The 23,585-nt window shown below is 51.7% G+C and overlaps 9 protein-coding genes across 9 annotated transcripts; 4 read left to right on the forward strand and 5 right to left on the reverse strand.

The window, feature by feature from the left end:
• Positions 1 to 310: 310 nt before the first annotated feature.
• Positions 311 to 2,851, forward strand: dprB. Its single transcript, XM_746004.2, has 3 exons — positions 311 to 1,024; positions 1,079 to 1,372; positions 1,426 to 2,851. The coding sequence occupies exons 1-3, from the start codon at positions 835 to 837 to the stop codon at positions 2,247 to 2,249; spliced, it is 1,308 nt and encodes a 435-aa protein (XP_751097.1). The 5' UTR covers positions 311 to 834; the 3' UTR covers positions 2,250 to 2,851.
• Positions 2,852 to 5,145: 2,294 nt separating this feature from the next.
• On the forward strand, positions 5,146 to 6,192 carry AFUA_6G12190 (uncharacterized protein; the record flags this gene model as incomplete). The annotated part of the gene is made up of 1 exon (XM_746005.1): positions 5,146 to 6,192. The coding sequence occupies one exon, from the start codon at positions 5,146 to 5,148 to the stop codon at positions 6,190 to 6,192; it is 1,047 nt and encodes a 348-aa protein (XP_751098.1).
• Positions 6,193 to 6,716: 524 nt separating this feature from the next.
• On the forward strand, positions 6,717 to 7,168 carry AFUA_6G12200 (putative quinol monooxygenase; the record flags this gene model as incomplete). Its single annotated transcript, XM_746006.1, has 2 exons — positions 6,717 to 6,902; positions 7,031 to 7,168. 2 exons carry the CDS (start codon positions 6,717 to 6,719, stop codon positions 7,166 to 7,168), a joined length of 324 nt encoding a protein of 107 aa, XP_751099.1.
• Positions 7,169 to 8,152: 984 nt separating this feature from the next.
• xlnB (glycoside hydrolase family 11 protein) lies at positions 8,153 to 9,563 on the forward strand. The gene is made up of 2 exons (XM_746007.2): positions 8,153 to 8,510; positions 8,557 to 9,563. The coding sequence occupies exons 1-2, from the start codon at positions 8,245 to 8,247 to the stop codon at positions 8,954 to 8,956; spliced, it is 666 nt and encodes a 221-aa protein (XP_751100.1). The 5' UTR covers positions 8,153 to 8,244; the 3' UTR covers positions 8,957 to 9,563.
• Positions 9,564 to 10,287: 724 nt separating this feature from the next.
• AFUA_6G12220 (putative isochorismatase family hydrolase) lies at positions 10,288 to 10,955 on the reverse strand (the record flags this gene model as incomplete). Its single annotated transcript, XM_746008.1, has 2 exons — positions 10,288 to 10,368; positions 10,452 to 10,955. 2 exons carry the CDS (start codon positions 10,953 to 10,955, stop codon positions 10,288 to 10,290), a joined length of 585 nt encoding a protein of 194 aa, XP_751101.1.
• Positions 10,956 to 11,352: 397 nt separating this feature from the next.
• On the reverse strand, positions 11,353 to 13,366 carry AFUA_6G12230 (uncharacterized protein; the record flags this gene model as incomplete). Its single annotated transcript, XM_746009.1, has 2 exons — positions 11,353 to 13,182; positions 13,274 to 13,366. The coding sequence occupies 2 exons, from the start codon at positions 13,364 to 13,366 to the stop codon at positions 11,353 to 11,355; spliced, it is 1,923 nt and encodes a 640-aa protein (XP_751102.1).
• Positions 13,367 to 14,246: 880 nt separating this feature from the next.
• AFUA_6G12240 (glycerophosphodiester phosphodiesterase family protein) lies at positions 14,247 to 15,572 on the reverse strand (the record flags this gene model as incomplete). The annotated part of the gene is made up of 2 exons (XM_746010.1): positions 14,247 to 14,293; positions 14,339 to 15,572. The coding sequence occupies 2 exons, from the start codon at positions 15,570 to 15,572 to the stop codon at positions 14,247 to 14,249; spliced, it is 1,281 nt and encodes a 426-aa protein (XP_751103.1).
• Positions 15,573 to 15,922: 350 nt separating this feature from the next.
• AFUA_6G12250 (3-oxoacid CoA-transferase) lies at positions 15,923 to 18,386 on the reverse strand. Its single transcript, XM_746011.2, has 3 exons — positions 17,875 to 18,386; positions 16,642 to 17,821; positions 15,923 to 16,591 (listed from the first exon to the last, which is right to left on the reverse strand). The coding sequence occupies exons 1-3, from the start codon at positions 17,935 to 17,937 to the stop codon at positions 16,278 to 16,280; spliced, it is 1,557 nt and encodes a 518-aa protein (XP_751104.1). The 5' UTR covers positions 17,938 to 18,386; the 3' UTR covers positions 15,923 to 16,277.
• On the reverse strand, positions 18,387 to 23,517 carry AFUA_6G12270 (ubiquitin-specific protease UBP2). Its single transcript, XM_746012.2, has 11 exons — positions 23,145 to 23,517; positions 22,310 to 23,064; positions 22,048 to 22,255; positions 21,952 to 21,997; positions 21,504 to 21,898; positions 21,360 to 21,448; positions 20,772 to 21,309; positions 20,053 to 20,710; positions 19,574 to 19,994; positions 19,352 to 19,523; positions 18,387 to 19,290 (listed from the first exon to the last, which is right to left on the reverse strand). The coding sequence occupies exons 1-11, from the start codon at positions 23,164 to 23,166 to the stop codon at positions 18,797 to 18,799; spliced, it is 3,798 nt and encodes a 1,265-aa protein (XP_751105.2). The 5' UTR covers positions 23,167 to 23,517; the 3' UTR covers positions 18,387 to 18,796.
• Positions 23,518 to 23,585: the final 68 nt, after the last annotated feature.

Here is a 23,585-nt window from a genome sequence, read left to right on the forward strand (position 1 = left end):
AGTACGAAGTACTTTTGTCTGATAGCAGCGATGACATCAGCGCACGGCCAAATATCCACCACGACGCGTCAAGCTGTCCCGCGTCAAGCCAAACTAACCTCTTCCAGTTAACTCAGGCGCCTCAGACATAAGGCTGAAGTCATAATCACCAGTATTGCCCAGACCCTTGATTGCTACAGTACGACTCGAAGCCAGCCTGTGTTCTAAAATTAAGCAGCCGCGGTAGTTGTGACAGGCCCTGTGGCTTATACATGAGATTTAGTTGAGTTGATTGTCGTCCGTGTGCCTTCTTCTCGTGTCGACTGGTGGGCAGCCTTCGCTGCATGGTAAAATTGATATTGATACAAGATCTCCTCATCTCAGTCGACTTGACGAGTAACACCTTCCATGAGCTGTCTTATTGACAAATGACCGTATCATAACAAGAGGCCTGGAGTGAAGTAGACTGTTGTGGCGTTAACCCTGTGGCTGGTGAAGTGATCCTTGGTTACATAATGACGCAGCATCGTAGGTATGACGACATGTGAGATATGGCCCCAGACCGGTATGTGGCAGCTCGATCCAGGTACCGCCAGGGGTTGATATGACAGGTTCGACGTGGAGTGAGTGGCCCTTGAGTGAGTGAGATGTGCTTGAATTGAGTTGGAATGGAGCTCGAGGGCTTGACGTCATTTGCTTTGATGGCTGAATTGAAGATATAAAGCTCTTAGATGCTCTGGAGATTCTTCCATCTTCAGCATCCAACAATCAACATACTGAATTGCACTATCAAACAATCTATCATACTTTCTATCTTCTTTTTCCAATATACCCCGATACGAACAGCCTGTCATAATGTCTGGACTGATGCACAAGGTCAAGGACGCCGTTACTGGCCATCACCACGATTCCACCCACACCTCCAATACCACGGGTACACACCACGGCACCCACCAGACCACTGCTGATACCACTACCACCAACCATGGTCCTCATCACTCCAAGCTCGCCAATAAGCTCGATCCCCGTGTCGACAGCGACGGTGGTATGTTATACTTGCACCTCAACCTCTTCTGCAAATGCTGACTACTGCCAAAAGACCACCACCCCGGTTCTCACGCCACGATAACCCGGGGCCCAGACGGTGAAAAGGTCGCTCACACTAGCACCCACGGTCCTCGCCCGATCGAGCCTGGCCATGGCCACTCTGCTGCTACTGGCACTACCAATACCACTCACGGCCCTCACAGCTCCAAGGCTGCGAACAAGCTTGATCCTCGCGTTGACTCTGATGCGGACAACCGCGCCCGGCATGAAGCTATCGGTGGAGCCCATGGCCCTCACAGCTCCAACATCGCCAATAAAGTTGATCCTCGCGTTGACAGCGATAGAGGTGAGAAGAACTAACTGGAATTATTCCAATGACTTTACTAACTCTTTCATCAGATAACCATGCCCACACTGGTGCTGGAGCCACCACCACCACCGGCGCTTATGCCAGCGGTGCCCACAACACTTACGGCACAACATCTACCAATGCCGGACCTCACAACTCGAACATGTTAAACAAGGTCGACCCACGCATTGACTCTGACATGGACAACCGTGCTCGCCATGAGACCATGGGTGGTGCCCATGGCCCTCACGGCTCTAGCATTGCCAACAAGATGGACCCCCGGGTTGACAGTGACATGGACAACCGTGGTGCTTACGGAACCACCACTACGCACGGCACCGGCGCCGGAAACACCTTCGGCACCCACACCAGCTCCAACGCTGGCCCCCATAACTCGAGCATGATGAACAAGGTCGACCCTCGCGTTGATTCCGACATGGATAACCGTGCCCGTCACCAGGCCTTGGGAGGTGCTCAGGGTCCTCATTCGTCCAACCTTGCCAACAAGATCGATCCCCGCGTTGACTCTGATATGGACAACCGCGGCACTACCCATGGAACCACTGGCCACGCCTACGGTTCTGGCGCTGGTATGAACACCAGCATGGGAACTGGCATGGGAACTCACACCAGCACAAATGCCGGTCCTCACAACTCCAACCTGATGAACAAGGTGGACCCCCGCGTCGATTCTAACAGGGACAACCGCGCCCGACACGAGACACTTGCTTCCAACAGCTACAATACTCCTGGCGCTACCACTCACACCGCTGGGCCCCACAACTCCAACCTGATGAACAAGATTGATCCCCCTGTCGATTCCGACTTGGACAACCGTGGCACCCACACCCTTGGCACCCAGCGTGGCATCTAAGCATGATACCCATTTCATCTTTTTTCACATCAGGTTGAATGGTTGTGATATCCTCTCATGTTGTGACGATGTCGCTTATGATTAGTTTCTTTGACGAATGATAATTATCTCTTGAATTCTGCTCTAGCTCTCGGTAACAGTCGTAGCACTTGCATACAAAGCGACCAAAGATCTTGAGTTCTCCCTCGGAAAAGGTCGATGCAGTAGTAGCCCTGGCTAATTGTCTCACTGCTGGCCGGTCTGTGCCCAGGGCGTGAAACTTTTCGATGTAGAGTACGAAGGCGTGTGTTTGACAGGCAGTCAGCTGCGTAGCATCTCAGCTTTAGTAGTCACGATGCTCCATCCTACTTCAGAGAACCTTTCAGTAGAATGAATGTTGCTGGAGGAGAAATGCCTTGTCTGGTTACCCTGAAAATCAGGCACCGTTATGCGGTTCAAAATCTACTGAGTTGATTTCTAAGATTCTGTGGCTCAACTGAGCTCGGTAGGGGAAAGCTGATCAACAACATGAGACAATTCTATATCGAAGATGCTCATCGGAAGAAGGCGGGCGAACTCAGCTGATGGTTGGGGAGCGATCTCAGCGGTACCCTTGGATAACCATGGTTGATTCCTCCTATCCTTGTCCTTCCATCCTACATCGCGTCTGAATTTCCTTTCCAGGCATCCCAGCGGATGCAGTGGAGCAACCTGCTGAGGCAAGACTTCCGGTCATGGTGTGCTAGGCCATATCTCGCTTCTGTGCCATACTCCGTAGTCACGGTCCAGGTTTGGGGGCAATCCTTGTCGATCTCTTCATGCTATGGATCATGTATTTTGATTTGTCATTTCTGTTTGTCATGAACTGTTCAAAGGCTTAACGCACAGCTTTGTGTACTTTGGCTTGCCTTCCTTTATACTATTAGTTGTGACTCTACCGTCTTACAAATTCCTGAACGTCAACTGTCTTAGTATAGCCGCCGAAGACATCGCAACCTGAATAAGCATTGAGGTTCGGAAATTGACTGCATTGAGTATATACTGCTCCTGCCAGTCTCTATATATAGTACGCATATTATGATGTGGATTAGAGCCTCTCCCTCCAGCAGGAACAGGATGAGTAGATCGTCTACCACAAGTCCGGATTAGCATCGAAATTTCACTCAGCGTGTAGGCAAATAGGTAAACTAGGCGGTACAAACATCAAACGTAGCACTACTGTAGCACTGGAATCGGTGCAGCTTGAGGCAATATGCATTGGGTCTAATGTTGGACCCCCAGCGTGCGGAATAATAGCTGCAGACCTCACGAGTCACGACGCAAAGTTGGGTTTCAGCAATGGCTATATTTAGCAGTAATTGACGCAAGTTCAACATGCACAAGGTTGAAAACAGAGGATATTACCCTTTAGATAAGGATTCAAAGACCTTCCCATTATCAGTCAGCTAGTAGTTCTACGTTGGTGAAAGATGCTGGGGGCAGTAGGCGAGGTCTTGGCATCAGGGGGTGTTTACCTCCAGTTGGACCCTTCTGTTTCATCCACTTGCACACTACCACTCCCACACAGGGTCATGGTGACAATTCAGCACAGTCCGGCGACACATCAAGAATTCGTGATCCTTCCGGCATCAGAAAGACATCGCATAGGTAGCTTAGGAGTGAGACAACTTCCCCGAACTTTCCAGCCTCCGAGGTTCCTGCAGAAAGAAGAAACAGTCCGGTGCTTGGCATCGAAGATCGGAGTTTGGTAATACCCACTTTGGAGCCAACTAGCCAGTTTCAAGTCCCTGCTGGTGGTCATGGTTTCCAACAGAGAAACTGCTCAGGAGTTCAGGCTCGGGACTTGTTTGATGTTTGCTCACATGCCTTGACCTGGTGAGTTCGGGACTGGACTGGCGATACGGGATATGGACAAGGCTGGACAGAATCTTTGACTCACTTATCGCAATAGGAAACTGAATTCATACAGACAGACTCATACTGATGCCTCGATTTGCCTTGAACATAAGATCTGACGCTCCCCTGACATTCTGCTTTTGTGGGTTGATCAATAGTTCGGTACATCTCGATTCTTCTCGCTTTCCTTGCCGCAAAAGGCATTCTGATGATTTTTTGCATGGTACGGGTAATCGGAAGACCAAAATTAGAACATCTCAAACCGAACTACGGGTTAAGCCCCTGGTGATCGCATGGTCTAACCGGCATCAGACGATCCAAAACCCAAGCTTGAGCGAAAACAAGGCTTGACCAGGAGCCGGAAAATCCAGACTGAGAACTCGTTCGTGCGATGTTCTTGACCCTTTCGTGCTAAGGCTGGAGTCTCCACCAGGGTAACTCTATTTGCAAAATCGAGGTTGGCTCTCCAAGCTGCCCTGTAGAGTATGGTGAGGGTTCGTCCGTCGCAGTCATGGATGCAGCTCGCGTTCTGATATTGTGATGCTAAGCATAATTCACTTCTGTTCGTACCCCTTGAGTTCAATGGTTTCTCCAAGACAAGCTGACACTCTGATAATCAGATCTGTTGGATCGACATCTGCACGAACTTGTAGCAACGATGTTACCCGAAGTAGCTTGCTACTCAATCGGCCCTTGGAGTTCCAACTTGGGGTGCTAGCAGGTTTCACCCCATGTCCTTGTCTCTGTTCAAAACTCGGATCACCATCAAGCCCTGTCCCTCTGGACGCCATCGTTTCAACCGCCCCGGAATAGAATCACGCCTTCTGCAGGCAGGATGAACATCATTGCAGCTCTCTAAGAGCAAGCACAAGGCATAAATACCTCTCAACTTCCCATCCTCTTTCTCTAATCATCCACACATCAACTCACTGCTCCTCTGGTAGAAGCATCTCCTCCTTCTTTTCCTCTCGTTTTCTTTCTCCTCGCTTACTCAAAACTATCGTTCTTCTATTTGATCAACATGCATCTCGCTCTGTCTCTGCTCGCCCTCACGGCAACTTCAACACTGGCTGCGCCGGTGAATTCCGTTTCTCAAAAGCAGGACTCTGCTGCTCCGATCCGTACCTCCAAACTCCTGGCTCCCATTTCCCACCCTGCCAAGGAGGAATCTCACTTGAAGGCCCGTACCTTCGGTCTTCTGTCTGGTCTGCTCTCCCATGGTGTGGGCGGATCCGGATCTGCTGAATGCGAAGCCTGCGAGGGTGAGGCTGGCAGCTCCGCTGGTGGCAGCGGTAGTTGGGGTGGTCATCTGGGTGGTGGACTTAGCGGCCATCTCGGTGGTAGTCTCGGTGGTAGCCTGGGCCTCGGTGGCAGTGCTGGCTCCGGTGAAAATTGTGATGAAAATGGTGAAGGAGGAGTGAGTGTTGGCGGCTCTGCCGATGGATCTGCTGGCAGCTCTATTGGTGGCAGCATTGGAGGAAGTACTGGTGGTTCCGCTTCTGGCTCCTGGGGATGGCCAGTTCCGGGCTCGGTTGGAGGATCTGTGGGTGGTTCGGCCAGTGGTGACGCTGGTGCCTCCAGCTCCGGCTCCGGCTCGACTGAAGGCTCCGGCTCTATTGGTGGCTCTGCTAGCGGCTCGGCTGGCAGCGACACGGGTGCCTCTGGTACTGCTTCCGCCTCTGGCTCGACCGAAGGCTCTGGCTCTATTGGCGGCTCTGCCAGCGGCTCGGCCGGCGGTGACACGAGTGCCTCTGGTACTGGTTCCGCCTCCGGCTCGACCGAAGGCTCCGGCTCTAGCTCTGGCGGTATCAGCATCGGCGGCAGCGCTACTGGCAGCAGCGGCGCCTCTGCCACTGCCTCCGCCACTGCCTCCGCCAGCGCCGGTGCGAGCGCCTCAGCCGGTGCCTCTGCGACTGGATCGGGCCCTGACAATGGTGAGGATTGCGACGAGACCGGCGCCGATGCGACTACTGGTGACAACGGCGACGACTACGGCCAGGACGCTGGTGAGGGTGGCGACTCGTCCGCGGGCGGCGATGACTCCGAGGGCTGCGACTGTGATGAGTGAAGGACTGAAAAGACAATATTTATCGTGCTGCCCTCCTGTACTCGTCTAATACCTATCTGACTATCCTCTGTCTGTGTCTGTGTCTTTGTGTGGCTCCAATTATCATTGGGGCCTGCATCTTTTTCCCTGTTTCTTACCATCATGTAATACCGAATGTGTCACTCCTTACGATCAACATCAGCGATAGAGCTGCATAATGAAGCGATCAAGCTATTTATTCAGTATTTAAACAAGCCACAACAAATCGCTCTTTGAATTAGTAACATGGCACGGCAATCATGAGCAATTCTTTTATGTCTGGATCGCAGGAATTTCGGCTGGGGAGTTGTTCCAATGGAAGAGTATGTCTCACTCTCCGCAGTAATAAAACCATAGCGTTTCACCCCAAGCCCCAATATAACGTTATGCTTGACGCTTCTACAACCTCAACGTTATTCTCGAAAAATAAATACTGATCTTATCCACTGACTCGACTGACGAATATCACGTCCATTCATAACTCTCACACACTTCTCATCTGCAATATGGCAAGCTTCCGAGGCATCTCGCTCCACATGACGGTCTACATTGACCCAGCGAAACTCCCTACGTTCTGGGAAGCATTCAAACCAGTATACGAGCATGTCATCGCAGAGCCAGAATGCACCTTCTTTGAAGTGTATCAAGACCCTGAGAACCCCGGGACCATCACGTGGGTGGAAAACTGGTGCGTAGTCGCCAATATGATGAAGAACTTAACTGACTGGAGTCCCTGGACAGGTCAAAACCGAAGAAATGGCTCGTTGAGGTAGGTTTGATGATAAACGAAGAACACAGTGCAGGATCTGATGTTGGCTAGGTCCAAGCGAATAAGCCGTACTACCAAGAGTACTTTGCGAGGACGGTGCCGTTGTACCTCAAACCGCGAGAGGCCAAGGTGCTGGATCGTGTTGGGGCGCCGTATGTTGCAGTGAAACCGGAGAATGGGGGTATATAACAATGCACTTAATGGTGTGAAGGTGGTATGATACTTGGAGAATGTATGTATATATGCATATTGTGAGTCTACTATGCGCTTTGAGAACGGCCAATTTCCGTTGGAACTGAGTAAAACATATTTTTTATTGACGGTCGTTTTATGTTCTCTATTAGTCAGGCTCAACGAGTCAAAAGCATCTAGCTTTAGCGATCATCAAATAGGAACCAGAAAACGCAGTTGTGCTTGTAATGAAAAAGGTGAGGGATCATCATACGACCCAGCACTCTTCCTCTCATGTTGTAATCTGCCTGAGACGTGTCCACGTAAGCAGAAGCAGTATGGGTGTGCCATGGCGTAAAGATCAACCACAGTGTAATGGTTATGTACATTTTATATAGCATCACTTAGAAAAGGTACATACTCCCTAAGTTCAATATCGGAGAATCTACTTATCTACTAAGGGTAACTATCTTTCAGATAGTGATATTAGATTTTAAGAGGGAATGTCCTCTGATTAAACCCCTTTGTGGAAGAGTTTTAAATAGGAATTCGAAGTATACGGATTTAAGGATGCGCAAAGTTTCCTTATATCAAACTCTTATTAGGGAAACAAGAGAGATTACTTTATCTGACCCTTATAATTTACCTTTCTGATAATGAATATAGCGATAGAGGATAGACGGTTATATGAATAAGAATAAACTTTGAAAAGTCCATGTGTACATACCTAGGCTAAACACTCTATATGTGCCTTTCATATGGGGATGCTATATAGAAAGAACATGACCATTCCACTGTGGCACCCGGTGTGGGTATTTCTGACAGATAGTGTGTCCAGATGCGAATCTGAGACAATGCTGCCGATCACTCCTTCCATCTACAATATCGATTCAACGGGCCACCGGCAAAAGCGCCAACATGAAACAGACGATTTACCCGGAATCCTGAGATTCGCCTTGACGAACGGGATCGAGATCCCCTCATCGGCTAAACTCTGTTGAAGCCATGACTATTTAAGCCTTGGAATCGCCACGAAGGACATCATCTTCAGCATCGAAGCAATCAAGCAATCAAGCAATCAAACAACCATCAACATGGTCTCATTCTCTTCTCTCGTTCTCGCTGCCTCCACCGTTGCTGGCGTGCTAGCTACACCCGGCTCGGAGCAATACGTTGAGCTAGCCAAGCGGCAGCTCACCAGCTCTCAGACTGGCACGAATAACGGCTACTACTACTCCTTCTGGACCGACGGCGGCGGCCAGGTGACCTACACCAACGGCAATGGCGGCCAGTATCAGGTCGACTGGAACAACTGCGGCAACTTTGTTGCTGGGAAGGGCTGGAACCCGGCCAGCGAGAAGTATGCGTCCTCTCCCTGCTTGTTAGGTTCAAGCTAATGGATTCAGAGCGGTCACCTACAGCGGCTCCTGGCAGACCAGCGGAAACGGCTACCTCTCCGTGTACGGCTGGACGACCAGTCCGCTGGTCGAATTCTACATCGTGGAGAGTTACGGCTCCTATGACCCCTCCACGGGAGCCACCCATCTCGGCACCGTCGAGAGCGACGGGGCCACGTACAACCTCTACAAGACGACGCGGACGAATGCGCCGTCCATCCAGGGCACGGCTACTTTTGACCAGTACTGGTCGGTTCGGACTTCGCACCGGCAGAGTGGAACTGTGACGACGAAGAACCACTTTGATGCGTGGAGAAATGCGGGTCTGCAATTGGGGAACTTTGACTATATGATTGTTGCGACGGAGGGGTACCAGAGCAGCGGCTCTGCTACTATCACTGTTTCTTAGCTGTATTTTTGATCAGCTGTACAGCCAGCTTCAGAATCGGATCTCTGACAGGCTACCGGTACACAGCTATCTTTCCATAGCGTTTACTGTCATTTTGACCTGGAATTTCTGTGGTGGACTGATCACATTGAAAAATCGCTACCCGGAGCACTGGCTTCACATATACTATAATAGATTCCATAAGACAAGCCACAAAACTTCTTTCTGCAGTAGCTTTGGCCAGTGACTCGTGCCCTTAGTTTCTCTAGAGTCAATATCTCAATAGCTGACTTTGATTCCTGCATTTCATCCTCTTAGGGCTTCTAGAATGTGCGGGCGAAGTAGCGACCGTTTGGGGGCAAAACATTCATTATCTTTGCGGTGCTGAATGCTGCCTTCATCCCTATAGTTTACTACTTCTATTCTTGAGACTAAGGGCCTGGAGCTGGAGGATATCCCGCTACTTATGCCAAGGGGGAGTTACAGGTGGTTCTTGACGTCCAAGGGTGGTCGAACTGTGACACCGGGGCAGCATGGTCGAGAATGCCGAGGTAGAGAGGAAGTGGAAGTGTGGGAGGTTAAAGGAGCAGCTTCAATAGATATAGATATAGATTAGATGATATCAAATACATTACATTCGTACATTCTCAAGCGCATCGCAGGCGACAGAACAAAACGGCCATTGGATAATCACATATCGTGGACAGTCGGCTCAGCCTCCAAATCCGGCTGAACTTTCTGTTTAGTCTTGATCTCCTTCTGCTTCACCTCAAATTGCACATCGCCCCGATCAGCCTTGACCGATGCCTCGCTTACTGTCGAGTCAACCTCCTCCCATCTCTCGTGGCCGCTGCTGTCTTTGGTCTTGATGAGGGAGGGAGATTCAAAGTTGTCGGGGTATTGGGCGGGAATGTAGACTAATTACCATTAGCAGTGAACATAGAGGTTCAGGCTGGATGAGAAGACGGACATTTCTCGCCTTTGTTGGAATGAAGCTCTGGGTTATGGTAGGCTCTGAGGAGGGGAAGGGGTCTGAAGCGGACGGAGGTCCGGAGAGTAGTGGTGATGGGTCTCAAAGACATTGTATGGGGACTATTGTATCACCCGAGGTATCATTTCTTAATATACATAAGCTGAGAGAGCTGAGAGAGCTGAGCGGAGGTCGTTCTTATATACTCATCAACCCCTCATGATGATGTCAGGACTCTGGTATACGAAAACCATCATTGGTTCCCAACAGTCCCCTCGCGGCGTCCATGTATACAAAACAAACTATAATGATCTCCGCTGTCATGCCACACCTCAGTGGCGAATCCTGTACTCGGTACACCTCACCTCCCACCTCTCTCTATCTACCAGCTTCTAGCCAATCGACCACCTCCTTCGTAGTCATCACCTCCGCAAACTCCCCCCTCAAACTCTCTACCGAAACCCTATGCACCGTCTCCGCATCAAACCCGCCCTTCGCCCACGTCGCCGTCGCATCACTAACAAGCACCACCACCCCTTTTTCAACCGGCTTGACAGTCTGCGTCCCGTCCGCGAGGATCTCCGGCTTTCCGTCAGGATAGACATCCGCGACCCCCAGATTCGCCGCCATCCGCACCGTCGTCGAAACACAATGGTCCGTTGTCAACCCCGCAAACACCACCTGCCTGATTTTCTTGTCGCGGAGGTACGCCTCCAGCCCCGTTCCGATAAAACTCGAGTTGACGTTCTTCCAGAAAACTGGCTCGGAGTTGTCGGCTGCGGGCTGCGCAAAGTCTAGCGGGTGCGCGCCTTTGCTTGGGTCGGCGGGGTGGAGAGGGCTGGTGGGCGAGGGGGAGGAGTGGAAGACGTGGATGATCTCAAGGGGGAGGGTGGGGTTGGTCTTTCGGGCTGTGCGGAAGGCATGAAGCAAAGAGGCAAGGTTGGTTTCGTAGGCGGGATTGGAGCGCGACGTGCCCCAGTAGGTGGGGTGGGTGAAGGCTGCTTGGTTGTCGATTAGGACGAGGGCAGTGGGGAGGGAGAGGTCAAGCATTTTGATATGTCGCTAATTGTTTAATCGGGTGAGATGGAGATGTAAGGTCACAATGCGATGGGATATTAGGTATTCACTTTTATACACTGCGAGAACTATCTCATGACTCAGGTAGAAAAGCAATTGCCATCATCAGCAGCGAAACAGATTGAATCGAGTGGTGTGATTGGCTAGAATAGGAAGCTGTCTCTTGGCGCTGTCATATCCCAGCAGCCAATCAGATTGTGTATACTGATCAGGCCATCATATCCAAGAATTGACAGCGGAGACAGTTGTGTAATCAAGGGATGGACGCAGGTATCAATCGTTCTATGTATCGCTGTGGACGGCACAGGTCATTGTGTGAAGTGAAGGTCCCGAATGCAATTATATTCATATATATACAGAATGTACAAACTCACTCTTGAGTCGTTGACCGAAGCCGGATCTGCTCCTCGGGTAGGCCCTCCTCACTCGGAACATGCTGGTACGCCTTCGTGCGCCGCCGCCGGCGTAGCACCGTATAGACACACGCCGCAATCCCCGCCACAAGACACAGGACCAACACAGACATAAACAGAGCCCCAAAATCCCGGACCAGTTCATACGTCTCCTGCGCTATCCGGAGGGCCTCCTCGGCAGTGCCGACAGATGTGATACCGCTGTTACCGCTTGTATCTGCTTCGACCCCTGCAGGGATGCTTGAGTGGGTACCTTTTTGCTTGTTGGCTCCGTTCAGCGAGTACAGAAGGTGTGGATCTGCAGGATGCAGTTCTGTCACCTTGCCCTTGAACCCGGCTGCGGCCCAATCGGCAGGCACACGGCTCCGATGGACCCGCGATACCCCCAGGACGTTGCCGGCGTGATCGACCGCCTCGGCGGAGACCCAGTCCAGATACCCATGGGCGAGATAGATGGTCTCAAAATTCGTCTTGGTGGTGTTTCCAATGAAGACCGGCGGGGCGTTGGCTGCGGCGCGTGCATAGAAATTCCACCGCGCAACGTCAGTGGCTCCGTTCCAGCTGACATAAATCGTGGTCACGAAATCTGATGCGTCTGTCCCGGCGACGGAGGCGACCAGGTCGGGCGGCGTGTTGGGCCGGCCGGTGAACGCAAACTTGTAGGCCCGGTAGGTCGAGAAGCGAGTCGAGTTGAACATTGCACTCAGCAGGACTTCGCCTTCGGGGGCAAACTCGGTGATGTACCCACGTTCACTCCAGCCAACAAAAAGGTTGTTGTTGGGAAGCAGCTGCGCGTTCCCACGCAGCCGGGTCAGCCCCCCGTCGGGGCGGTTGTAGCGCCGGATGGCCTTGGCTGTCATGGGTTGTGCACCGGTGTCGAGCTCCACAATGAGCGCGCTGGAGACGGGCTCGTCATTTGTATCCTCGTCAGACGCATTGTTGAGAAAAGAGATGATGTGATGAGTGCCATTGGACTCGACGAACTTGATGTCATGCTGCTTGGAAAAGGTAAAATCCTGCACAAAGTCGCTGTGGTGGCCCTGGCCGCCAAGCCGCCACAAGATGCGTCCGTCCGCCCCCGAGATCAGGTAGATGGTGTTGGTGAAGCGAAAGGACACAATGTAGTCTCCCGCAGCGTTCATATCGACCGAGTTGGCATGCACATAGTCCCAGCCGGGGCGCCCTTCCGGCGGCGAGTCGGGGCCATAGTGGACCGACTCGTGCAAGGGAACCTGGTTGAGGGAGTCCCATTCGAACAAGATGTCGGCGGTGTTGAGATCCAGCCGCACGAACCCACCGGACAGAATCGCCGTTCGCTCTTCCGGGCGCCCGAAGTCCTCCAGACTGATCTCCTGCTCTCGATATGTCATCGCCAGGCCCGTCTTGCCATCATCAAGAATATTGAATTCGTGAATATCAAAGGCGCCCAAATCTTCTCGAAAGGGGAGCTTCTTTTGAATCTCATAGTTGTTTTTCAAAATCACACCATGGCCCTGATCCTCATTGTCCCATGAATGCTGCCAAACCAACGAGAGATGCGGCTCATCCCCGATACTGTGGACGGCTTTGAAATCAAAAACGTTCCGATTATCGAACATGGGCGATCCAGCCCAGACGAGAGTGCCGTCACCATCGTAGATATACGGTCCGATTTGATACTGTTCGAACCGATGGGTCGGCGCTTCGGGCTCGATCTGGCCATACGGAGCGACGAACCAATAGCCAGGGCTTACACGGTCGCGATCCTGGTAGTGGATGTCAAATTTCAGGGCTCGTACCTGAGGAAGCTGGAGGTGGTAGATCTCGTATTAGCACGGCGATCGTCTCTCACAGGAGTCTGTTAGGCGGAGAAAAAGCAAAAAGTATCAGTAGCCTTACCGTCACGAAGGACATGAGATCCTCGTCAAGTTGCTGTGCGACCACATTATCCAGGAAGAGCGGCAGCAATAATGCTAAGGCCCATCGCAGCATTGTGAGAGTCTTGGGAAGTCAAGGGAAGAGGGAAAGACACTGGGGGTGTCAATTAATGTTGCGACAGAGTGATAAGACAAGAAAATGCGGGTCAGATCCATCACAGCGCGTCAGACTAAGGCCGTCGTAAGGCTTGTAATAATTTCGAAAAGGGGAGATGAGAGGCCGTTGATCAGGTACAATGCCGAGCCTGGTTCACCCCTCACTCCGTTCCGGTTTCCAGATCATTATTGGATCTCCAACACTGACTGCAGGATTGCTCGAGGACGATCTTGCTGCTTGTGTGTTCCACAGATCCCCACGAGATGACGAGGCCTTGTCGGATCATTCTTGGCGTTTCACTGTTGGCGTCTCGAGACTCAGATAGATACTCTGTAGAACAGACTGCTCGGAAGGAAGGATAACCGGGGTGCAGAGGCTTGATGGATTGATCGTTGAGGAAATGTTTAGCGGGTTGTCCCCATCAGGCAACTCCAGTGGATAACCAACGTCTTGTCGGCGCTACACAGTAATCCATCTCTGGACCAGGACACGACCACAGGAGGAACTGCCGCACAGAGCCTAAGCGATAGTAGCAGCTTCTTGGCAGACAGGTTTCGGACTGTCTGATTGGCTCGAACAGAAGCCTTTGCGGAGACACGTGGCCGATCAGGTGACTTTCCTTCCGTTGTCGGAGGGAGATAATTCCACGAATGCTTGGCCAATGGCTTCATTTCAGCATTACCACGGCCGCAGAATTAGACGACTCTATCATTATTTCATTGGACGTAGGAATGTGACGTGAGAACTGCTCTTCCATGCAGAGATGCTCCTACAGATAGGATTAAGATACGGGTCTCCGAGCTATGAGAGGTTGGGGACGCTGGACCCTTGAGGATTACTATACATGAAACCTGGGCATACAGGAATCTGAAGGTACGAGTCTAGCTAGTCTACTGTACAGTACAAACAAAGTCTAGTCCAATCCCATACAAGCAGCATAATACGTCACCGTGGCCGGCCAATCCGAGAATATCCCCTTGACGCCCACCTTTCGTGCCAACGCATCCACAATGCGATACATATCTCCGTCCCCAGTGATCGTCGACTTGACGGACTGGATATAGTACTCTCCCTTGGCGGCCGCAGCCTTCAGGGGCCCCGACCGCTCCAGCGACCAGGTGATGATATCCAGCCCGGCTTTCTTCGCCGCAACCGCATACGCCGACGGCACAATCTCCCCGTCCGCGGTGGTATTCAGCAGCGCAAAAATGGGCGGCGCTATTATCTTCACGCCCTTCTTTGCGAGGTCGGCCATTCCGTCCACGGCCTTCTGGTATCCGGCGTCGGTATCGACGCGCTCATCGAGGTAGACCGCCTGCTTGCCGAACTTGGGCTCATGCTGAAGCCAGTAGAAGATATCGTCCGGCAGGAAAGACTGCGGCCACACGCGCGACGGGTCGATGCCGTGCGCCTTGTAGTCATCGATGAGCTGCTGCGCGTACATCGCTTGCGTGTAGTTGCCACCGAACGGCATGGCCACCTCCGGCGTCTTCAGCTCCGGCGTGAACTGCAGGCCCAGACGGTCCACAAGCTCGATGTACTCGTTGTGGTCTATCAGCGTGCCGCATGTCGCGTATAGATCCGTGCGCCACGCTGCCGTGCCGCGCTGGTAGTCCTCGGGCGTGGTAGCCGAGGCGTTGTACCCGTCCATCTTGGCGCAGAGGGTCTTAAACTCGGCGAGGGTGATGTCGGAGGTGCAGCACTTGGCCGTCGCGGGCTTGCCGTTTGCCGCGGGCTGGAAGGGAACGGTGCATTTCGCTGCCAGGCTCGGGATGGTGAGGATGTTGGTTGTCGTGTGCAGGTCGCACTGCGAGTGGCGGCAGACGAGCTGACGGTCTGAGGTGAACGCGACGTCGCATTCCATGATGCCTGCGCCCATGCGCGCACCGGCGAGAATGCCCTCGCGAGTGTGTTCGGGAAACTCGAGCGGACCACCACGGTGGGAGATAGAGAAGGCGGGAGCGTGCTTGATGCGCTTCTCCGAGCACGACTGGAGTTTCTTTTTCAGCGGGCTGTCGGCCATTGCGTCAAGCAGATAGTACGGACGAGGTCCGACCTGGATGTTAGTGACTGCTGGACGAGAGTCGTGACCCTTGCCGCGGGGGTTGAACGAGGGTGCGGCTGCGGCTAGGCCGACAGTGAGGACCAGAGATGTGAGATGCATGATGCTAATTGTTTGCACTTGCACTTGTAGGCAGGCGATACTCCCTCCAACCGGGTCACATAGCGCTTTTATATCCTGGAGATCAGGTATTCACTTATTCACTCGTACTGAGAAAAACCGTTCACTCCCCAGTTCGCATGGCAGCAGTACCTAAACCCAACCCCCCCCCCCCTGCACGGCAATTTCCACTGATAAGGCCCACCATCCCGTGCACAAATCATAACATCTGACTTGCTCGAAATCTCAACCATCTCCAAATACACTCCACTTTAAAGTAACGGTGATTCTTGGCGCTCTTGGCGTTGCTGCCTCGTTGGCACATGCATCCAGCACTGATAGTGATTGAGTCGCTGGGCGGGACTCTTCCTCCAGCGGCTGGCCTGAGTTTTCTTTACTGCAATTGTCACAAGTTTCGAGGTATGGTTGTCTCCAGCGAAATTCCTATTTTGTCTCCGATTATAGAAGTACATGCGGATCGGGACCATCGTATCGCAATGGAGCCGTGAACTAGTGGCGCGATTCGATGAAAATGAGAGTGAGGCTGCAAAAGGCCCCTTCATCCATATGAAATAAGAGCAAGTCACAAGATATATATAAGTGGCATACAACAAATGCTATGTACAATCCGAATCCAACAACGCTCAAGCCACAGGTATCAGATAAAACTCCAAATTTTGCTTCACCGCAGCGTCCAATAGGAATAAATCACAGCATGGGCTTGACATCATCCGCAACCTTGAATGGAGCATCCGTCTTGCTCCGGACCTCCTCGACAGTGACTCCATCAGCAAGCTCGACCAATGTCAACCCGTCAGTAAAGTCGACATCAAAGACACAAAGTTCGGTGATGATCCGGCTGACGCAGGTCTTGCCGGTTAGAGGGAACTCGCACTGCTTAACAATCTTGGGGTTGCCTTTCTTATCTGTGTGCTCCATAGTCACCACCACTTTAGTGGCGGAGGGGTTGGATACTAGGTCCATTGCACCTCCAAAGCCTTTGATCTTACCGGGGAGCATCCCTACAATACAGTCAGTCACAGCACATAACGAGGGAAGAAAGGAGACTCACAGTTGGCCAGGTCACCACGGGCGCTCACCTGCATCGCACCCAGAATGGTCAGATCGATGCGTCCAGAGCGGATCATACCAAACGACTCATCACTGCCGAACACAGCCGCACCGGGGATGAGGGTGACGGTCTCCTTGCCGGCATTGATCAAGTCCGCGTCCTCCTGGCCCTTCTTAGGGTAAGGGCCCAGACCGAGGATACCATTCTCCGACTGGAGCATCACTTCCACCGAGGGGTCGACGAAGTTGGGCGCCAGCATGGGCATGCCAATACCCAGGTTAGCATACATGCCGTTCTTGAATTCCTTGGCGGCACGACGAACGATACGCTCCCGCTTCGCGGCCGTGTCGCCCTTGCCCAGGGCGGCCGTGTCGTCCCCATCCTCTTTGGCAAAGGTGTATTTCTCGATGTTCTTAGGCGCCGTGCTCTGGACCACACGCTTGACATAAATACCCGGCAAGTGGATAGCAGCCGGCTCGATCTCACCCGGTTCAACGATGTGCTCGGCCTCGACGATAGTCATCTTGGCATTTCGGCCCATCGCACCGTTGAAGTTGGCTGCGGCGTACCGGAACTGGCAGTTACCCAGCTTATCCGCTTTCCATGCCTTGACAAAGGCATAGTCACCCTTGATCGCCTCCTCCATCACATAGCTCTTGCCGTCGAAGACCTTGACGTCGCGCGGCTGACTGTACTGAGCCACCGTGCCGTCGGGGTTATGCTTGAGCGGCAGCTCGCCGGTCTGAACGACCGTTCCACAGGCCGCTGGGGTAAAGAAGGCAGGGATGCCGGCGCCACCGGCACGACACCGCTCGGCCAGCGTGCCCTGTGGCGTCAGCTCCAGCTCGATTTCGCCGGTCAAGTACATCCGCTCGAAGGTCTTGTTCTCTCCAACATAGCTGGCAATCATTTTCTTGATCTGCTTCGACTGGAGGAGCAGACCCAAGCCAGCACCATCGACGCCTGCGTTATTGCTGACAACGGTCAAGCCTGTGATCGAGGGATTGGCGCGCACGGCGCCGATCAGTGTGTCGGGAACACCGGACAGACCGAATCCTCCGGCAAGAAGCGTGGAGTTGGACTTCATATCCTTGATGGCTTCCTCGGCAGAAGCTACCACCTTGTTGATCTCATTCCGGCGCAGGCTGCTCGAGAATGCTCGTGCAAGGAATCGTTGATGCTAGAGAGCAGTTGTTAGTTTGGCACATCATTCCAAATAAATATGCCGAGTACCTTTGCAGGATTAGCAGAGAATTGCCGCGCAAGGCGCAGACACGTTGCTACTTGTGAAGGCATTATGAAGGGAGTGTTCAACGAGTGGAGGAAATAGAACACGGCTCGACAGAAGCTGCAACAGTCGCACTCGTTAAGAATTCGTTCTCGATCCCAAATTCAGAAATTCTTAGCGATCAGACAGAGAACAAAGACTACGAGGGGAGATTATGAGCTTTCTTTTGTCAATGTCGAGGCGTGCGGAGAAATATAAGAAGCTGGAAACGAGCGGCCATTCGCGGAGTTGCGGAAAGTCAACCGTCCTTCCCCGGAAATACCCCGCACTCCGGTCCCACAGCCAATCATCAGCAGCAATCCGGTTATGTACTCCAATACAAACAGAAAGAAGATGGGACAAGATACTACTTTTATTAACAAATTATTCTCTTTGGTATCTAGACCTTCTACCATCTGAATGCACCTTGAGCACTCCATAGCACTTGCAATCTGGGGTGGCAGATAACTCATCCGGCTTGGCAGCCGATGCCTCTGCCTTTCCGGTGCCGATCCGCGGGCCGCTTGAGCTCGTCCGCTGACTTATCATTGCTCACTCACGTGCTTGATTATGGATCATTTCATTCATGTCTCATGGTATCTTTCATTATCTACATGAACATAAAGTGATAGGTTGAATGCCGCTAGTATGCACAGGTATCGAAAGACATAATATGACGGGAGTCACTCAACCATGTCGGCCGAGTCAGGCAACCACGTACACTACCACGCACGACTCGTGTCGCCTTCGTTCTTGCGTTTAAGTGGATTCGCGGTCGTGGAAAGTATCGGAGAGACTTTCTCTGTTCCTACTGACCACACCACGCTTATCAGCCTCGTTGTTCGCTGACCACGTCGGAGCACGAGACTCGCGACCCGTCACAGGTGCTCACTTTACATCGAGGACAGCTTTCGTACCTGAATTCTGAGTATCAGCCAGAGCCTCATCGTAGGCAGGAGGTTCCGTGTCCAGGTCCTGTTGAGATGTCAAAGTTGCCGCAGCAACCCCTTCCATGTGAACAATGGGTTCTGTTGAAGGGATAGTTTCGCTGGGTGCAGGATCTTCAATAATGTGCCTGCAAACAGGATCGGCCAGGCGACCCTTGAGGCCATCGTTGACGTAAACCAGAAAGTATGGGGTAGGAGGGTTTTGGCGTTCTTGGTTCTTAAAAATCTCGTCCGTGTTGGTCACCTCGGTGACTTCAGTGTCGTTGTATTTGCGCCAGACATTCTTCCTGAAATCAAAAATATAGATATAATAATGGCCGAACTCAACAGACCCATGGTGCACGAAGACCGCATATAACCGATAGGCCAGATGCTTGAAGTCGACAAACTGACTGGAGATCATAGTTTGTGTATCTTTGATCTCTTGTTCGACATCTAGAATGAATAGGGTCAGCCTAAATGCCGCCAACGCCTCAAACAATATAGAAAGACTCACAGTTCAATTCGGCTTTTGCAATCTGAGAGAGTTGGGCTAGCTCAGATGGAAGCTGTGGGTTGAAGTCGAGCCCATCGTCAGCAGTTTCTGGATCCGCCTTTAGTTGATCCAAATCTTCAATAACCGCTCTAGCGCTATCAAAGAGGGTTGCCATGTCAAGGCCGTCATTTTCCTAAATATAAATTAGTTTTTAACACAACACTGGTATATGTCATCCCTTACGGTTTGACGTAGCAGCTCGGCACGGCGATCTTCAAGTGTCTTCAGCGTATTCTTCCATTCCCAGCACTGCCGTCGTCGATTCATGATCTCAGGATGCTGCGTGTCCATATAACGATCAAGGTAGATCGTTTCCTTGAGCTCAAGGTGATGCGTGGACTTGAAAGAGCTCTTCTTGACTGGGTCAAATTGTACCCGTTGCACTTGGATTTGAAGGACCGGAGGTAGCTTGCTGATGGCACCGAATTGCTCCACGACGGTATCATCGACATTGACTTTTTGGGCATCAAATGCGCCATCAATCGCTGAATAAATATCACGAGGTCCCGTCGCGACGTCGACCTTGATATCGCACCACCATTCCTCCTTGGACCGAGCACCTGCTTCCGCGAGAATATATGACTTGGTCCGTCCATAGAATAGGCTAGCAATCATATGTTAGCGCTGTACGTTCAGAGAATCGAAACATCATTAGAACCTACTCTTTCACCTGATCAAGTTGTTCACCGTCCTGGGCGAACGCGATCGGCTTGATTGCGCATTGGCTCTGGAAAAGGACATTGTTGATCACTTCGGTGACATCCTGTTGAGCACCGATTTCTACCTCCTCCAGAAGCTGCTTTTGTGGATCAACTTGTATTGTTGGTCGCGGAGGTACTGGAGGGGGCTGGTTCGGTGGCCCGAAAGCGATAGCCGGCGTCTCATCTTTGGGAGAAAGATTGCTCTCAATATCTTGGGATACTGGGATATCTGTCAACATGGCATCCGCGGGGGGGACTTCGTTTTCCTTGTCCTCACTGGGACCCAACGACGTATCTGGCTTGGCAGTCTCTGAGACAAGGGTCGCTTCGCTATCCACGTCGCTTGTTGTTTTACGTTTGGGCGTCTCTGTCTCGGCATCTGTTGGACTTTGAGTTTGATCTGCCATTGGCAGTGGCGGGCCGAGGGGACCCATGATAGGCATGCCGTTGATCTCTCCCAGTCCGCCAGGTCGGGTCATAGATATCGTCGACCGGCGCCGAATTGCTGCCTCGTTGGACGGGCTTATTAGCGTCAAACGTGCTAACTCCGGACGAGGAGTCACAAAAGAATTTGATGAAGTGATCATGTTTTGAAACAGCGTCCGTAATTCTCTCAGGACTGCGAATGAAGGAATTAGTCAGTCGTTCGGATATCGTACATACAACTGGACAACACCTACACGTCTGAGACCGCTCAACCTCTTTTTTCAGGACTTCGCGGGAACCAACACGTTTCTTGCTCAAACTCTCGTCATCGAGCTCCATCCTGAAACTCTCAAAGTCCAGGACCATCTCCCGGAACGGGCGAATGGAGAAATAAAATTGTAGTAAGCTATTGAGATAGCAAGTATTGCCAATGTTCTGCAGTCCGACGGGCCACTCGGACAAGTCACGGCCAGATTCGGCGCCCGGCCCAGCGATCATACTGCTGAGTAGAGAGCTATTCTTTTCCTTGGCGATGATGCTCAAGGCTTGATAGTATCGCTCGGCTTGTCCAGGAGCTTCATCAACACAGATTGTGTAAGCTGCCATTATCGCTGCATCGTCCACGGTCCGATCAGGAATCTGGAGCAAGCGATAGGCGTCGGCGACATCCATTTCCCCGGTTGTCATTTCGCCGGTCTTGAGAAAATGTCTCAAGACAGCCGAATTTCGGCCTTCTGCAATGAGCTCGACAGCACGCCGTGCAATGTCCCTAGTCTCCGGGTTGTCATTAACCTGAACACAGTCAGCATTCAGGCCTATTGCAAAACCGACTAGCCCTTTACCTTCGTGGTATACATGGTCAGAACGAACTCATCGCTTGTTGTGCTATCGACGCCGAGGAAGATCTCGGCCTGCTCAACATTGGTGACCCCTTGTTCAATTATTAGCACAGTGATGTAGCGGAATTTAGATAGGGGATCACTCACTGTCTTCCGCCACGGACTTGATACGCTCACTTCTTCTGCTATCCCCGATTCTCCAGAGACGAATGCGCGATTCATTCTCCTGTGTAGTAGAACTCATAAAAGCGTAGAACTTCCCAATTATGCTTTCATCGGTGAGGCGAGGGTCATTGTGATCAAGTCCGAAGTACCTGTAAGCATCCACAATATCCTCCTGAGTGTATCGACCCTCAGCGTAGGCTAATTGAACCGCCGTTTCTATGATCTGGGCATCATCGCCACCCCTCAAGTTCCCAATAGACTTGAGACACTGTAGGTAAAGCGGTGACCTTGCTGGATCGATGGAAACTTGCCTATTGAAGGCTTCCACAACTGACGATGCGGACATGTCCTCCACGACACCCAAATCTTCGTAGTAACTAGATATCCGGTCAGCCACTCTGCGAATGAGACTCGATTGCTGTGACCATACGGTGCAGGCGCCATTTGGAACTCATTCGCCCTCAGAGCTTTGGGATCTGGAAACATGTTAGCAGCGTATGTCCGGAATTTGCAAGCCAAAACTCACAATCTAAAGCATCCATTGCATAGAGGATATCACTCAACGCCGGAGTGTCGGTATTCTGCACCTGATGAGACTTCTTCTCTGCCAACGGTCGCTGCTCTATAAGTGCGGAGAGTTCATGTATAACGTCGTCGAGAAATATCTTCAGTTGATCCTGATAAGGATACTCCGCCCAAGGATTTGGTTTGGGAGGCTCCCAAAATCCCTCATTCTGTGCAAAGATTAGAAATGCACCTATCGCCCGGAGTGAGGTAATGATACAGACCTTCACAGAAAAACCAAGGAATTCCAACAGATCTTTACACGGCCTTCCTTCGACGCCGAAACAAGTCATGAATCTCTTATTTATCGCAGATATAGATTTGCTCTGCTGGCTGTTGTGAAGGGCATTGGATATGTAAGTGCGAAGATTCTCTAGAACCGTAATAGGCGACGGTCGACCAACACCTTCCAAACGCTCAGGATGCGTCGCAATAGCCTCATCCGCCCGCTGCCGCAGCAGATCGGGGTCTACCAGCTGCCGCACCCATTCGTCAGCAAGAATTGGCGATGCGATTCGCACAGCCACCGTCACAGGACATGTGAGATATGAACACTCGTATTGAAAGGTTTCCACAGTCTGTCCTTTAGGCGTTATCTCCGCTGGCGAAGCGCCTCCTTTCTGCCTTCCAGATTTATAGACCAGATGATGCAGGTGATCCGCGAACCCTTGACTGGATTGACCAATGCCGGGAGTCGAGCTAACAACAAGTTGAAGATGATATCGACACTTCCAGCATACCGCTGACACTTTGGAGGGATTTCCGGTGCTCCTTTTCTGCTCCGCTTGGGGTAGGAAGCTCTGATTCGATTTGGTCATATACTGATGGTGACATGCTGACGGCGAGATGAAGTCGAGTGAACCTTCATGACCTTCAGGGAAGACTGGAGGGACTTCTGAAAGAAGGTTGCGGCCTGTACCTGGAGGATTGGTGGGATCATAATCGTAGAGGTCTTGGACGAGCCGTGGGGCAGTCTTGCCTAGGCAGTCAGAAACATGGGTGTTAGCAGAATGCACGCTATACAAGAAGGTGATGGGTACCCTCAAGAAAGCTACATACCGGACCTTGATGGAGACGACATGGGTATGCCCTTCAGAGCTCACGTTTCCTGCAACACCAGGCCCAAAGCTTGGACTTTGTTCAATATCCCAGTTCCCATGCAATCTATATCAAGGATCGCAAAAATATTCGGGTAAAGGACTGGTCGTAACTGCTGCACAACAGTTGTCCCTTGTCGCAAGATAGCAGGCAGGATAGCGGGGACCCCTCTGTAGGCAAAACAGGCGGCAAAGTTGAGGGTAAAGGCGCTTTCAATCAGCACAAGGTATTTCAGTACAGAGAAAATATCATTAGAAATGTGATAGCGACTGACAATACCTGTGAGAGCAGGTTATAAAATAAAGTAAATAAATGGCTGCTTACCGGCCATTTGTGTTCATTGACCTCACATGGAGCTCCACTGTAGGGAAAGCGGTCGCAAGCGGCAGAAACAGACATCCC

The sequence above is a fragment of the Aspergillus fumigatus genome, chromosome 6 (genome assembly GCF_000002655.1).
Source record: "Aspergillus fumigatus Af293 chromosome 6, whole genome shotgun sequence".
NCBI classification, from domain to species: domain Eukaryota; kingdom Fungi; phylum Ascomycota; class Eurotiomycetes; order Eurotiales; family Aspergillaceae; genus Aspergillus; species Aspergillus fumigatus.